The sequence below is a fragment of the Chelonoidis abingdonii genome, chromosome 7, assembly GCF_003597395.2.
Source record: "Chelonoidis abingdonii isolate Lonesome George chromosome 7, CheloAbing_2.0, whole genome shotgun sequence".
Taxonomy (NCBI): Eukaryota; Metazoa; Chordata; order Testudines; family Testudinidae; genus Chelonoidis; species Chelonoidis abingdonii.
In genome coordinates this window covers 42,553,950-42,568,526 of record NC_133775.1, presented here as the reverse complement: position 1 = coordinate 42,568,526, position 14,577 = coordinate 42,553,950, and the positions used below count along the sequence as shown (strand labels likewise).

The 14,577-nt window shown below is 38.7% G+C and overlaps 1 protein-coding gene across 4 annotated transcripts in view; it reads right to left on the bottom strand.

Annotated features, from left to right (window-relative positions):
• NTNG1 (netrin G1) overlaps positions 1 to 13,947 on the bottom strand; it is a 223,447-nt gene extending 209,500 nt beyond the window's left edge. For all 4 annotated transcript variants that reach the window (XM_032803727.1, XM_075067837.1, XM_032803729.1 and 1 more), the window contains exons 1-2: positions 13,007 to 13,947; positions 5,517 to 6,230 (exon numbers count right to left, since the gene is read on the bottom strand). In XM_032803727.1, the coding sequence (XP_032659618.1) occupies positions 5,517 to 5,762 (246 nt within the window). In that variant the 5' untranslated portion in view covers positions 5,763 to 6,230; positions 13,007 to 13,947. The remainder of the gene's footprint in view (positions 1 to 5,516; positions 6,231 to 13,006) is intronic.
• Positions 13,948 to 14,577: the final 630 nt, after the last annotated feature.

Below are 14,577 nucleotides of genomic sequence, written 5' to 3'. Positions count from 1 at the left end.
CACCCAGAAGTTCCCTCCCTCACTTTGAAAAATCCGGTTTCCTGATTGGTCCTCTGGTCAGGTGTTTGGTTCCCTTTGTTAACCCTTTACAGGTAAAAGAAACATTAACCCTTAGCTATCTGTTTATGACAGGTACAGTGTAACAGTAACGGTTCTTTTGACTTTGTACAGGACTTGAAGACCCCTCAGATGCCAGATGAGTTCCATAGGTATTGTAATCCAGGACTGGGCTTTTATAGCACAAATTTTTCTTGGCTGGCACGGCAATGGAATAATGTCATAAAGCAAGTACTGTATTAGGATGCAGTTCAGGTTCACCTACCCCTTGCAAAAATAGAGTCTACCATTTGCTGTGTTCTAGCACACCTACACACTGTAAAGTAGAGGTTCTTAATGCTACATCATCCTGACACAGTGTCGCCATATAGTGATGTTACGCCATAATAACAATCTCAGACAGTGAGCGTTTGTTGGGACATTACTATATAGATTATAATACTCTACTACAGCAAATCCTGTTCTTAGGGACTCCCTAAAGCTTGAAATCCATGAGCCATCGCCTCAAGATCAACTGTACCTTAGCAGTAGCAGTGCAGGTTGCAGTATATTACTAGAAATGGGTTCATTTATATATCAATTTTTTTATTACAGGTGATATTAAGATTTCAGGGGACATTCCTGACACAGTTATACTGACAGTGAGCCACTATAATTCAACTGTGAATGGAACTGAATCTGTCAGGAATGTTTTTTTAAATAAATATTATTTTACTGGGAATACATTTTATTTTAAAACTTATGTTGTGTTTGCAAGTCCATAGTCACCATGATATATCATGCCCCAGAAGGTAAGAGAGTGCATTCAGAGCTGCACCAGCAACATGTGGGACCATGCATTCTGGAATGTCTTGTGTGCAGAAAACTGGGAATAATGAAAACCAGCCAACATATTGGGAGTGGGAGGGTCCTGTCTACACAGCAAAGAAAATAGTATGCTGGTTACAGAAAGACAACTCTATGCCACATGACAAGGTTGAAATGCTGTTAGCTGCCACTCCTAAGAACTGAGTTCTAACCACATTGTATGTGGATGCAAACTATGGGTATGTTTACACTGCATTTGGAAGTGTGACTGCAGCATGTGTAGACATATGCAAGATAGATTTAATGTAGCTAGTGTGAGTACCAACAGCAGTGAAGCTGTGGCAGCATGGGTTGTACAAGCCCATCCAGGACCCTAGGTACTTATCTGGGCAGCTAGCCCAGGTTAGGGTGACTAAATGTCCCGATTTTATAGGGACAGTCCTGATTTTGAGGGCTTTTTCTTACATAGGCACCAATTACCCCCCACCCCGTCTCAATTTTTCACACTTGCTATCTGGTCACTCTAGCCCACACTGAAGCCTCTACTGCCATGGTTTCCTGGCTATTGGTACTCAGGCTAACTCAATTAAAGCTAGCTCAGCTATGTCTACATGGGCTACACTCAAACATTCGACTTCAGTGTAGACGTACCCTATGTTTGGAACCAACCACACTCATAAGCGGTTACAAAGATGGTTGAAAGCTTGTTTGTGGACAGAGCCAAACTCTAGTTATAGAAACTAGTTCCCTGCGGGTATTTAAGACAATCTGTGTAAGAATTAAGTTGCTTGTCCGAATAAGTCTACCAAAGAAAATCTATGTGTCTACCGCTATTTCTCTGGTAAACTTGTTACATTATACAGTTGTTTCCAGGTGGTAAGAGCACTAATATAATTTTCTGCTAATTTTTTCTTATTACTTCTGAATGTTTACATGGTGACACTACAATTCCTTATCTTGGTTACTGCAATAACTGTAGATGTGAACATCTACTGACACTGAAGGGAGTTGTTAGCTACAACCTAATATTCAAAGTTAATTTGACATACTGAAGAAAAACAAAAAACATAGGGATAAACAAACATTAAAACACACTGTCCAGTACTTGTTTATGCACTTGGCACATTGGTGCAGTGGCTGCATTGCAAACATTGCAGGGAAGTGCAAACACTGCAAGGGTAGGTTTGATTCAGAAAATTCTGTTTCCACTGAAAGACAGTTTAACACATTAAGAATTTCATTGGCACATTTCTGCTTAGCTTAGGTTTTGTAAAAACCTGTTTTTACAAAATGTAAATTTGGAGTTAAATTCAAATTGACAGATTCTTCTCAGTAATTCACAAGTAAGCCTTGAAATGAGTTAATAAATTAAATAAATAAATCAGATATCCCCATAACCTGAGTCTTAAATTTTGACTTATGAGGATATTTTTTTCAGCTGCCTTTATATTGCAAAGAAAACAAGCATCTTGCAGGTCCCACCAAGCCATCTTTTGTTTCTACTGTCATTACATACATTTACTTTTTTCTCTTTCATAAGACTAAAGTTTCACTTTCACATTGGGAGCTGAGAGAGAGGCACACCACCACTTGGAGTTCCTTTGCATGTGAGGAAGTGTCAATGCTGTGTCACCCCGATGAAGCTGCAATGTGTAGTCCCTGTACTGGCTGGCCAACTCAGGACCTGTTGGACAAGTGTAAGGTCACCTTCTTCTCATCCACTCCAAAATGGCTAGCAACTCACCCTGGCACAGTCCTCATGCTCTAGTGAATGCAAGAAGTGATATTGTGATTGGTCTCCACATGGGGCTGAAAGATGGGACAGGGGTTGGCAAAGGCTCCCTACAATCGCGTGGTGCACATAGTGTATTTCCTCATTTTATTATGCTATATAACAAAATATTTCTTAAAATTCCGAGGCAAAAAACATTGTAATCTGAACTTAAGATACCCTTACAAATGCTGCTAACTTTAATTACGGTTAATTAAACCTAAGCGTTAAAAAGGTATGGAAAATAGATGGATTAATTTAGGTAATGTAGGTAAAGACAGCAATACCTTTCACATTCATATAGTCTCTTCAAATGTACATGTATGACGATTCACATTAAGCAATCCACTACAGCCTCAACTTTAGCCAAATAAACCCATACAATCTCATGCTTATTAACAGAATAGCACAGACGTAACAGAGTAGAAGTTGTACCTTAATATTTACAATCCATTAAAAAAAAAGAAAAAGAAAATGCCTTTTCACAATAACACATCTGCTAGGAGTTCTGCTAGGTGGAATTATACTTAATAATGCTTCTATACCACTGCATTAAATTGTTATACTCAGTTATGCTGCATACATAAGAGTGTTTCCATTTTCATTGCACATTTTGACTTATAAGTTACTTAGAAGAATGATATCTCTTCTTTTAATTATTTCAGTAAACATAATAATGGCATTGCTCACTACACCACAGAGTACTTTATTTTCCCTATTTTTTAGTAATATGAGCCTACTTGTAATTAAAGACATGCTGCATTAATGATGCTGAAAGTCTCAGAGGGAAACATTTAATGTCCACCTCATAATATTATGCCAGAATTACATGCACAGAAGACTTTTTAATAATCTTTGTTTCTTAATTTAGTTTTGATTGACTGTGAAATCCAGAGGAGCACTTTAGGGCTTGAATTTCTACTGTTGTCAGCACTTCTGCTCCATAAATTGTACAAACGCGGATGACTCTTCCGTCTGTAGGCTTCTTTTCAAAGCTTCTGTTTAACCTATCCAGAAAATTAGCTGCAGGCTGCAGATAATTGCAGATAATTTTACCATTTCTAAGCCACTGGGGTGTCGAATAGGGCTATGACAGCCAAATTTGTCTAAACACAAAGAGGAAATCATATTTTTATGTTGTCATTTCAGTTTTATACGCATGTTCATAATAATCTTAATTCTGTATGCAAACTACAGCAGCAGCCAGTAGGGGTTTCTTAGGTAAGAGTCTGAGAGGGGTTTCATTATGAACTAGGGATTAGTAATGGAATTAAAAGTGATATTAATAAGTTTTAGATTTTAGCAAATCAATCCCCTCTCAGGAAGCAGCAGTATGTAGCTGTGCTGCCCAACCTGATAGCCTGAGTAGGAAGAGAGAAGAAAATATTACACTGGCAAGTTATGTTTATTAAAATAAAAATGGTGTCTGTTTGATACAGTGTTAGTTGGGATAGATTAGTAGGCAGAGTGCAAGTGGTGCAATCAAAAGGTACAAAACCAGTGTAATTGCTTCATGTATGATATCAGTGCAGCGTATGTGGTGAGTCCATGTGCATGCATACAACATCCTAAATGTGTGTGTAATTGGACCTGAACACCTTTAAGAGTTCTAGGCGTTGAAACTGATGCCATAAGCTATTCAAAAGTTCATTTTCCCCAGAATAGACCTGTTTGTCACAGAGTAATAATGATCTCCATATGGATAATATACAGGCAAACAAATATATTTAGTAGGTTATTTCAATTTACAATAAATTTATAAGAACTCATTAGTTTCCCAGAGCTAAATTAGCTAAAATTACACAAATTTCTATTGGTTTACTGATCTCATAATAAAATCAACCATGTATAACATTATATATATGATTTATACTTCAAAACTACATTTTCTTATCAAGGAATAACAGTTTTCAACAGAAATTAACATTCTACTGAAAGAAAATTAATTTTCTATATAATATAAGGTAAAAAGTCCTCTACAAGCTGAAAATTTCTTCCAACATTAAAAATCTCCTAGGATCTGACAAACATTTATGCATCCAGCTTTACTCAGGTGTAATGTTTTGACGCATCCATAGTGCCTTGTTCTTCACAACTGGCACAACTATTTACCAAGGGCAACATTTTCACAATTGGCTTCTAATTTTAGGGACGCCAGATGCAGAAAGCCTGGCTTAAGACCCTTGGGCATGATTTTTAGAAGTGCTGAGCACCCGCAAATCTAATTAAGGTTGCCGGAAAATATAGATACTCAACACCTCTGAAAAAATCAGACCCTAGCTAATGGTGTTTTTTTTAATGCTGCCCATAAATACAACTGTGAACATTTATAGCTCATGATAACGAAGCATTAAGTAACAATGGTTAGAGCTGTGCATACTTCCCTGAAAATGCTGTCAATGCACCCTCCTCCTTAAACCTGAAATAAATTTTAAGTATTCTAATTGTAGGCTTCTATTGGGCAAGGACGCCTAATTACACCACATTATGGTGGTTTCATGATGTGAACACACTAAAATCAAGCCACCAAACTCTTTTTCACAAATAACCCATGCAAAGACACCCAGGTGAAAGGTTAGTGCACTAGAAGCTTGATGCTGCTTTCATTTAAGACAACCGCAAGCATTGCCATCAATTTCAAGTGAAACAGCATTGGCTCTAACTAAGTGAACCATTTATCCTACAGCCTAATGTGTTTTAATGAAGATTGCTTATTTCTTATTGCTTTGTTTCTCAGAAGCCTTTCACATTTACAAGTTCATAATATTATGTCGTTTTGCCTGGATCGTAACTGAATTGGGGATTTCCACTTTGCCTCTGCCTATTACAGAAACATATCCTGAAACTATCTAGGAAAGGAACATTGAAAAGTTTGCCTTACCATTGCACAGAAGGTCTCAGGAGGATCTCCACATGTTATATCAGGGGGATCCAGGGTCACTTTCACATATTTGATCATGTCTCTGGCTTCCGGCTGACAGGCCATGTAATCCCAAATTTTTCCTTCTTCTGTGTAAATCTGAGTCTTACATACGTCATAATGTCCCCACACTGAAGGATAATGCTGCATCACTGAAGATACAGTAACCCAAAGGGCATGAAGTGACAGGAATCTTGACAAATACATCTCTATATCCTTTGAAATCGCCTTGACAATTATAACCAGTATTGATTTAACGACGGTCTATAGATTATAAATATATGTACACGTATATTTATGTATGTATCTTATAAAACAGATTCCACAACTGAACGTGAAACGTTAGAATATGGTACTTGCTTTACTCAGTTGAAGACTTTGGTAGAAGCCTAACATATTCAAAGGACAGCTTATCACAGAAATCTGAAGCTTGTCCTTTGTCTTATCATGTGTCTATCAGGGCTTTTTGTAAAAGATATCCGAGAGCAGATACTAATTTAGCAAAGTTGTAGGTCTTCACTTGTACTGTCGATAACCCCGAGTGATCCTCCGTGTTCAAAGCTCACAAGGGATACATATACGCACTGATAAATCAGCATCTGAAGCAAAAGGATGAGTGTCTATAGCTTGGTGTCTGTTTCCCATCAATCATTCTTTTCTTCTGGCACCAACACCCTTTTAGAAACAATAAGAGTAAGAGTTATTGTCCAAGAATCAATGCATTATAAAATATATGAAATGTTGACATTTTGGAGGTCTGATGCAATATAAAGCAAATTGGTGTAATATAGATAACCTTTACTGTGGGTGCTTTGCTAGAATGAACAAACTATCAAAATCATTCACAGTGAAAAGTATTTCAACATGAAAGATTTAATTCTTCTTTAAAAAAGACAGATTTATAACATTTCAGGTGAGCTACAGGTTTTTGCTTCAAAAATGACATTTCCATCTTGGCAAAACCTGAAAGGCAAACAACAGAACTTAAACATTTCTCATATTTTATAACCAATGAGGCAGGGGAAATCTAACCCACCAAGGAGAACAGCAGAGCGGATCTTTTATTACAGTGACAAAGATGACAACTACTGGTGTGCTTTCTGTCTCTTGGAATGAGGACCTCGGAGACCCAAAATGCCTCGTATGCGTCTATGCTTTTGTTAGCTTAATAAGAGAGTTATTAGGAGCACACATTTGTCTGTTTGGATTTTCTCATTAGAATTGAAAAAGCTTTGCTCCTTTTTTTAAATTGCATTTAATGATAAAGATAACAACTAGCTCACCTGTAGCTTATTATATTAACAATTTCCCTTTTAACATGGGCCCCATGTTTTCTTAATTATTTTTACATATCTACCTCTTATTTATTTCTGTAACACAAATACTCCCCAAACAGTTCTGCATATTTTTGTAAGATGTAAAATACCAAGACAAAAATCATAAACCTTAAAAACAACATGTTACAAATTCAGAAGTCATTTATATAAGCCAACGTAGTTTTCTCTAATTTTGCAATCAATCCTGTTCCAATTGAAGATATTGGAAGTTTGGCCACTGATTTCAATGGGAATACGATCAGGCCCTTTATGAAAAGAAGGATCCATTCAGGTACTACTGTACTTTTCAACTCTTTAGCTGACTCTTACAATATAAAAAACCTCTTAAAATTCATGTTTACAGACAACTATAAATCATAATGTTGCATAGCTCAATTAATGTCTGTAGTCTAATATTCTAGTTAGTATGATGAATCTTCCTATGCCATAAAAATATGAAAGGCACTCCATCATATACACCTTGTTTTATAATACACATTTTCAAGAAAGAGCAAAAGTTGTCTTCAAAGCAATTTCACAAACGGGTTGACTATATTTAAATACTGCACCATCTTAAACTGAAATAAGCCACACACACTATGAAATGCCAACAGATGGCTGAAGTGTGTTTCCATAGCAAAGTAATTTACAATAATTGCCTTATGGACGCAAGTGCAATTTTCTATTATATTCATTTCATAAAATGTTATCATACAGCTGTGATTTGTGATGTATTCTATTGGAAAGTGTGTTGAATATCTTTCATGTAGCAATAGTTAGCTATTTGTCTAAATACATGTAAACTTACAAATCTGAATTTGCTACAAAACCAGAAACTTCAGATACTCTACAAAAATTAAATACACTTTAAATCAGACCATTAAGTATCATGGCTTTTTTAACCATCATCCATTCTTCCTGTTTTCACTGGCAACATTTAACTTGTTATTTTGGAATTAAAGTAATTTTTAAAGGCATTCAAATTACACTGTTTCTATCCACTTTTTCCAGTCTATTTTATTGTTTTGGAGGGAAAAAACACAGCTCAAATACAAAGGTCAACATCTATAAGTAAGGAATTGACCTGAAAAAAAAATGTTCTTTGTTTCTAAATAAAAACTTACAAAGTGTCTTAAACGATCATGACAAATCAGTGCATATTCAGTACTGAAGGATGAGAAAAACTATTTTGAGCTTGGGCAAAGCTGGTAAAACTAGTAAGTGAATGCTATGTTACTGTATAGAAACAACAAGTTACTATGTTTAAACAGCCTTTCAATTTAGCCTTTTTCATTTAGTCAGAAATATACACTTTTTTAATGTTTTCTTTGCTAGTTTTTCTTTTCTTTTCCTCTATAACCTGCTGTCACTGCCAATCTACAAATAAGTGGGACTAGATAGGGCTGTAAACAGATGTATTAACTGGCATTGAGAATACAGCTATTGAGAATGAACGTGAAGCTAGCCGTTATCTCAACATCCACTGTGCTACAACTCTCACCATATAACCAATTCTCATTAAAGAAAGTCAGCGTCATAATGATGGTCATTACACAGAATTATAGACTATAGCATTGATCAAATTTAGTGCACTGACAAGGAAAAAGTGCAGAGGAGTGCAAGAAATTTGAGTATTGGAAAGATATAGGACTGAGTGACGGACAATCCTGACAAGAAGCAGCCAATTATAGCTTAAATTTCTGGCACATAACCAGTTGTGATTAATAGTCTTCCATTATATTACAGATATATTATTAATGTATTAAAAATGTCATGCTTCGGCAAGAACTAATATGGCATGGTTCAGTTACTCTGCAGTATCTTCTTTTAATGAGCTCCCATTGACATAGAGACAGATATTGACCAAAGCACATTAAATATCATATGCTATGGGTCACTGAGGCTTTTATAATAGAGCTACACAATTTGTCTTTATTATATTTATGCCTGCAGTGTCATTCATTATGTGCATTCTAGTTTCTGGTTGTCTATTCCCAAACATATCTAATTAAAAAAAAATTACCTTGCAAAAATTTTAAAATTACGTTTCTAAACTTTTAAACAATACCAGTTGTAGCTCTAAACTGCACAGGCAAACTGTGGGTAAGATTTGTTTTCATAAATACACTAACATTTGGCCCCATAGAGTAAAATGTAATAATAACCGACGCATTTCTTGTGCCCAAAATATAATAACCGACGCATTTCTTGTGCCCAAATCCTCTGTACCCTGTAGTCTTCTCTTCAGCAACTGACCATGCGTTCTGCTGTGTTAAACTGAAACGATCCATAAGGTCTGACATACAGAGACTGACGTCTTCACTGACTGAAGGAAAGGCGACTGCAAACTACTGGAAAAATTGATTATACTACCTGTATTCAATAAAATTGTGGCACATGCTATACTGGAGGTAACCCTTCTGTATTAATTGTAGAACATTTAGGCTTTTGAATTTTCATATGTGCCTTAACTCCTGCTGTCTGAAAAACAGCAGGCATTCCCTGGGCAACTGTGGAGCACCAATGCTGAAAAGTCCCTGTTGTCTCTGCTTTCTTCCAAGCCATTTCTCTGTATGTAAAGTAGTGGATACATACCACATAATATAAATTCATGTATCTCTCTCTATCAGCAATTCTACATGAAGGGCATTAGTTGACCAAGACTAAAATCAGCTGTAAAAGTGGCCTTACGCACATGAATCTGTTTCCAGGTGGCTAACTTGAGTCAGGCCAACATCACACAGCATTTTAATTATGTAGACTGCTCAGTTACCCTCCCCTCACAGCCCAACTCCAGCCAAAAAGTATATTCCAGCAGTAATTAATTATGGTAAAAGAAGCTGTCAATTCTTATTAGGATATGCTAGTAAACACCGCTCTTTGTTTCTGTTTTGGTCACTGTGAATATTTCCCTCCTCCCACACACACTATGATAATTTTCTCATTATAAAAATTGTCACCTAGCAGCTTAGCATTCACTGTGTTGCAGAAGTCTCTTGGTGAGAACTTGCTGTACTTACATTATAGATTTTTTCCCAAAAACTCATTTATGCAGTAGATTTCATAAAATGGCAACTAGTGATCATTTCTTGTACAGACCATGAATTTGATAAAAATACAAATTTTTGCAGCACATGAATTAGAAAGAAAGGTGAAAAGTCAGTTTTCTGATAACATATTCCGGTATTTGCTGGTGTAAGAAATAACATTTAGATGTATAAAAAACTCAGTCAATGGCAGTTGTGTATGATAATAGTAGGACTATATAAAATATTTTAAAGTGAAATCTATTGCAATTTTGCATCTACAATCAGAGTACATTAATATTTCCTACAAGATACAAGTAAAGGTGATTTTTTGGTTGCTTTGATTATAATTTCTAAATCACTTTTTTCCAAGATGAATAAAATATGGTGTATACTACAAGATACAACTAGGATCTGATATATATTTTCACTGTTACCACTTATGAAACTTGGCATATCGTGGTATACTGACATACTGTGATATATTAAACCTGAGCATTTCATAAATGCAGTTATTCATCCATGCAAATTAAATATGTTCATGTGTTTAATTATATTACCTCCTATCTTTGATGAAATGTAACACCTGAAAAATTCTTAGGATATTTCAAAATCAGTACTTATACTAGAAGAACTTCACATTCTTTTTCTATTATGTAGTTAAATAAATTTGATGAAAATGGCAAGATTTTCTTCTCTATTTTAGTAGAAAGGAGTAATAAGACTTCTAAGATCTATTAACAGAAGACAAGAGAATATGAAGTTCTACAAATAAAACACTAGGGATTCTGAAATACCCTACAAAAAATTTAGGTTGGCCTAAATCTTTCTTTGTCCTGTAAAATAGTACATGAACATTACCACTTACACTGTATCATCAACATTCAGCATGGAATGAAAATACTTCAGAAACTTTCATTAAAAAGCCTTCATTTTTAACTGCTGTAAGCTCTTAATATAAAACCTTTGTAATTTTTTAACCCTCTCTTATCAGTTAAGTCAACTCTGTAGCACTAATTACATTCTTTTGCAAGTGTTATGTACTTACGATTAACAAAACGGTTTACAGATACAAGATTCCTAACAAAAAAAGTAACAGGCTCTTGTCAAAATCTACTCATAGATCATCTATTGTGTAATGATATTAAAGTCTTCAGATTGTAGTGTAAATATAATATAATTTTAGCAGCTTTAGAAAGTTATGTTAAGGACTTACTACAGGGAGAAAAAAAACCTAAAACGACCACTATTTTGTTTTGTGCTGTTGCCAAATTCTGTACCTCTAATCAGAAAGTTGGTTCAACTCCTTATCAACGCCACTGTGCTGCAAGGCAGATGACAAGGAACAGGAAAGATCAGGCTACTGCCATTAATTGGTGAAAAATGTCTGGGAAACATCCTTTAAAGCACCAACAGTCATCTTTGATGTTTTTTTCCATGTAAATTAAAAAAAACATGAAGTCTTACCTAGGCCACAGTGTCTAAATGTTGAGTTGCATTATGCTTGAGGCAAAACTGTAAAGTGCTGCCTCTTTAAAAGCATCTGTACCACTTATTTAATTAACTTCCTCTTGTCAGATCTTTGCAAAAATTAGGCTGAATCTTAGTGCACAAAATACCAAATATTTAAAAGCCTAATGCACAGCAATATAAATGTGTTCGTTAAAGCCAACAAACATACAAACTTTAGGAGAGAATACAGGACCATTCGTTTTATTGGCCTTAGCTATTCAGCATGTAGCAAATCATTTGTTTTTTGATGAATGATTTTTCATTTATTTTTTCAGTGATTATGTAAACTGCTTGTAATTTCTGATCTGAAGCCAGGAATTATTCCTAGCTGAATAAGTGAACTGTCAGTTCCATGGAGATTGGGGTTATCCTACACACCATCAATTCCACCCTTTTTTATTAGATTTCTGATAATATTTTTCTGCAGAAAAATCTTTATTCATAGCCTGCAAACTGTTTGAAGCAAATGACCCCCTTTTGGCAGAATCCTGCTGAATTCATTTAAAAGCTTTTTCATTCCCTCCTTTGCGAGTTTGTTGGCTTATTTAACACTCTTTTAGTTTTAAAAAATCGGAAGTTGTAACCAATCATTTCCAGAGTTCTGTAAAATCCGGATGTGTTTCAGTTTTTTTTTTTTAGGTCCCTGTTTGAAGTTAATGCCCTCCATCTTTTTTTTTTTTTTTTTTAAGTGCACAGATGATTTCCATGCCGGGAAACTGATGAGAACAGATTGAAGGTTTGTATGTGAACCAAAATATAATTCGATGTTTGAGGTAGGAGGGTAGCTCATTTGGAAAACAATCCATAGGGGAGTTTCAATGGCACGACAATGTATCAGAAATAGATTAATCGACTTGTAGGTGGGGGAACGGGCGGGAGCAATACCTCAGTCTACAGGTGCCCATTCAGGATGCAAAAACAAACCGAGCAATCGCCTGCTCTTTTAACGAAAGCGCCTTTGAAATACGCGCGAGTAATTTTCCTCCCTCTGCAAAGCACAAAGGCAACGTACTGGAAACCAGGCACTGAAATGTGCTCCCTAGCGAGGAGCCCACAACAACAGCAGAGGGCGCAGTTTCTATTTGTATCTAAATTCCACCTCCACCCTCCTGCTAAATCTCTTAATTGGTTACGTGGGGTCCAATAAAATGGCAATAGTTCCACCTGATCCATGTAGATCTGTTCCGAGGGAGAGACCTATAGCGGTATTCAAACTAAACCCACAGCGAGGCAGAATTACCACTGAGTCTGTATGCAATTCCCCCTACCCTCCCACCGCCAGGAGCAAACCCCGGGACACAGACCACTCCACCGCAGCCCGGCCTGCAGGTACCAGCCCTCTGCCCCAGCGCGGGATCCCCACAACCCAGCCTGTGCAGCCACCGCGCCAGCACCCGGGGGCTGCGGGCAGCCAAGTTTCTCAAAGCAAAGTGCAGCTTGCCCAGCCCCAACTCTTCCCCCAGGCCACCCACAACCGGCGCGCCCGAGGGGCTGGGCAGAGCTCCTCTCCCGCCCGCAGCCATGGCTCCTACCCGCCCGTTGCACGGCAGTGGCAGGCAGCAGCGGTTCGCTAGCGAGGCCGAGGAGCCGTACTCACCATGCGGAGCAATCCCTCTCGTTAGAGCGGGGAGGAGAGCGGACACCGCGCTGCCTGGGACCTTGCCAGCCTCATCCCCCTCCGGCAGCAGGAGCATGGGAGCCAGCGGCGCAGGGGTAGGAAGCTGCTCCGCCCGCCGTGCCCAGTCCCCCAGCCGAGGGAAGCCTGGCAGACGCCCAACAAAAGTTCCTGGTAACGCCGAAGAGTTCAAGGGCTGGAGAAGAGCAGTCCCCGCCAGCCAGCAGGCTGCAGCCCCCTTCTCCGCCCCTGCCCCGGGAACTACAGACTGACCTGGAGCTGCCCCGCGGAGGTCGCCCCGGGGCGAAGGGGGAGGAACACCTCCGGCTCCACCGCAAAGCTCGGCGACCGGCGGATCAGAGAAGGGGAGCCAGGACCCACGCTCCCCCTGGAACAAGTCAGTAGCAGCCGCTCAGGGTTTCCTGCCAGTTCCGCTGCACCGCCGGGTCTCCCGTCTGTTCGAACCACTTCTTTGCATTAAACTTTTACTGGGGCTCCGGAAAGCTGCGGGACGTTCCCTGGCTCTCCGCGACGAGACACTCTCCAAAGGCTGCGCTCCTGGCTGCCCCCAGCTTTCGTTTTATTTTAGATGAAGCCGTGGAAGGTACTCGGCGGGGACGTAAATCACGACAATTAGCACTGGCGCCGAGGAGATCCTCTCCTACCAGTTTCGCCGGAGCTTCCTCCGCGCATTCCTCTGCTCAAGTCAGAAGTGTCACTGCATATAGCGTTGATGGCAGGGAGATGAGACACATGGAAAGTCCGTCGGATGAAATATACATGCCAGCGATTCTTCTGGAGTGGAAATCTACCGTGCCCCCACCCCCCAGCGCTCGCAAACGGAGCTCTAAAACTTAAGGGCAGGACACTATTAAGGGGAATGAAACCTCAGAGAGGTGGCAGGGACGTTTCACTTAAAAGCAATCTTCTCCTGCAACTGCCAGCAAGTAGAGGGATTGCAAACCTTATACCACCTCCAGACCTGAGCGCGCCGAGCGGTCCTAACGCCGTTTAGTTCTCCATTTCTCTCTTCCGCATTTCCGCGCCTGCCACTCGCACAAGTCCCTTATTAACTCATGACACCGATTATATCTCCTGCTTTATTCCCCCGTTGCACCTCCTTTTCGTTCCTTAGGAAAAGCCTTTAAGATCTTGGGCTTATAAAACACTAAAGCCTCAGCCTTTAATCAGAAATGGACTAAAGGGTCAGGGTACAAGTTGGATCTTGCCAATTTTTAGCCCAGCCTTCCAAATTCCACCCCCTAAATGAAGAACAAGCCTAGCTATTCCAATTGCACCAAATACCCTGATACATCCCACCTCAGTTGTGTTGCCAAACCCTGGATCCATCAGGTGGGTCCTGCTGGATCCTGGCAGTTTTTAGCCCCATCTACCTATGTTTCATGCCTGAACAGAAAACATGTTTAGCTGTTATTAGTGCACCTTAAAAACACAGACTTGGAAGCTTGCCAGTACAACAGTACCACAAAACTCAGGTTCAGCATCTGGATCCTGGCAAAATTTGGTCATAAAACAAGACCTTGAAGGACCAC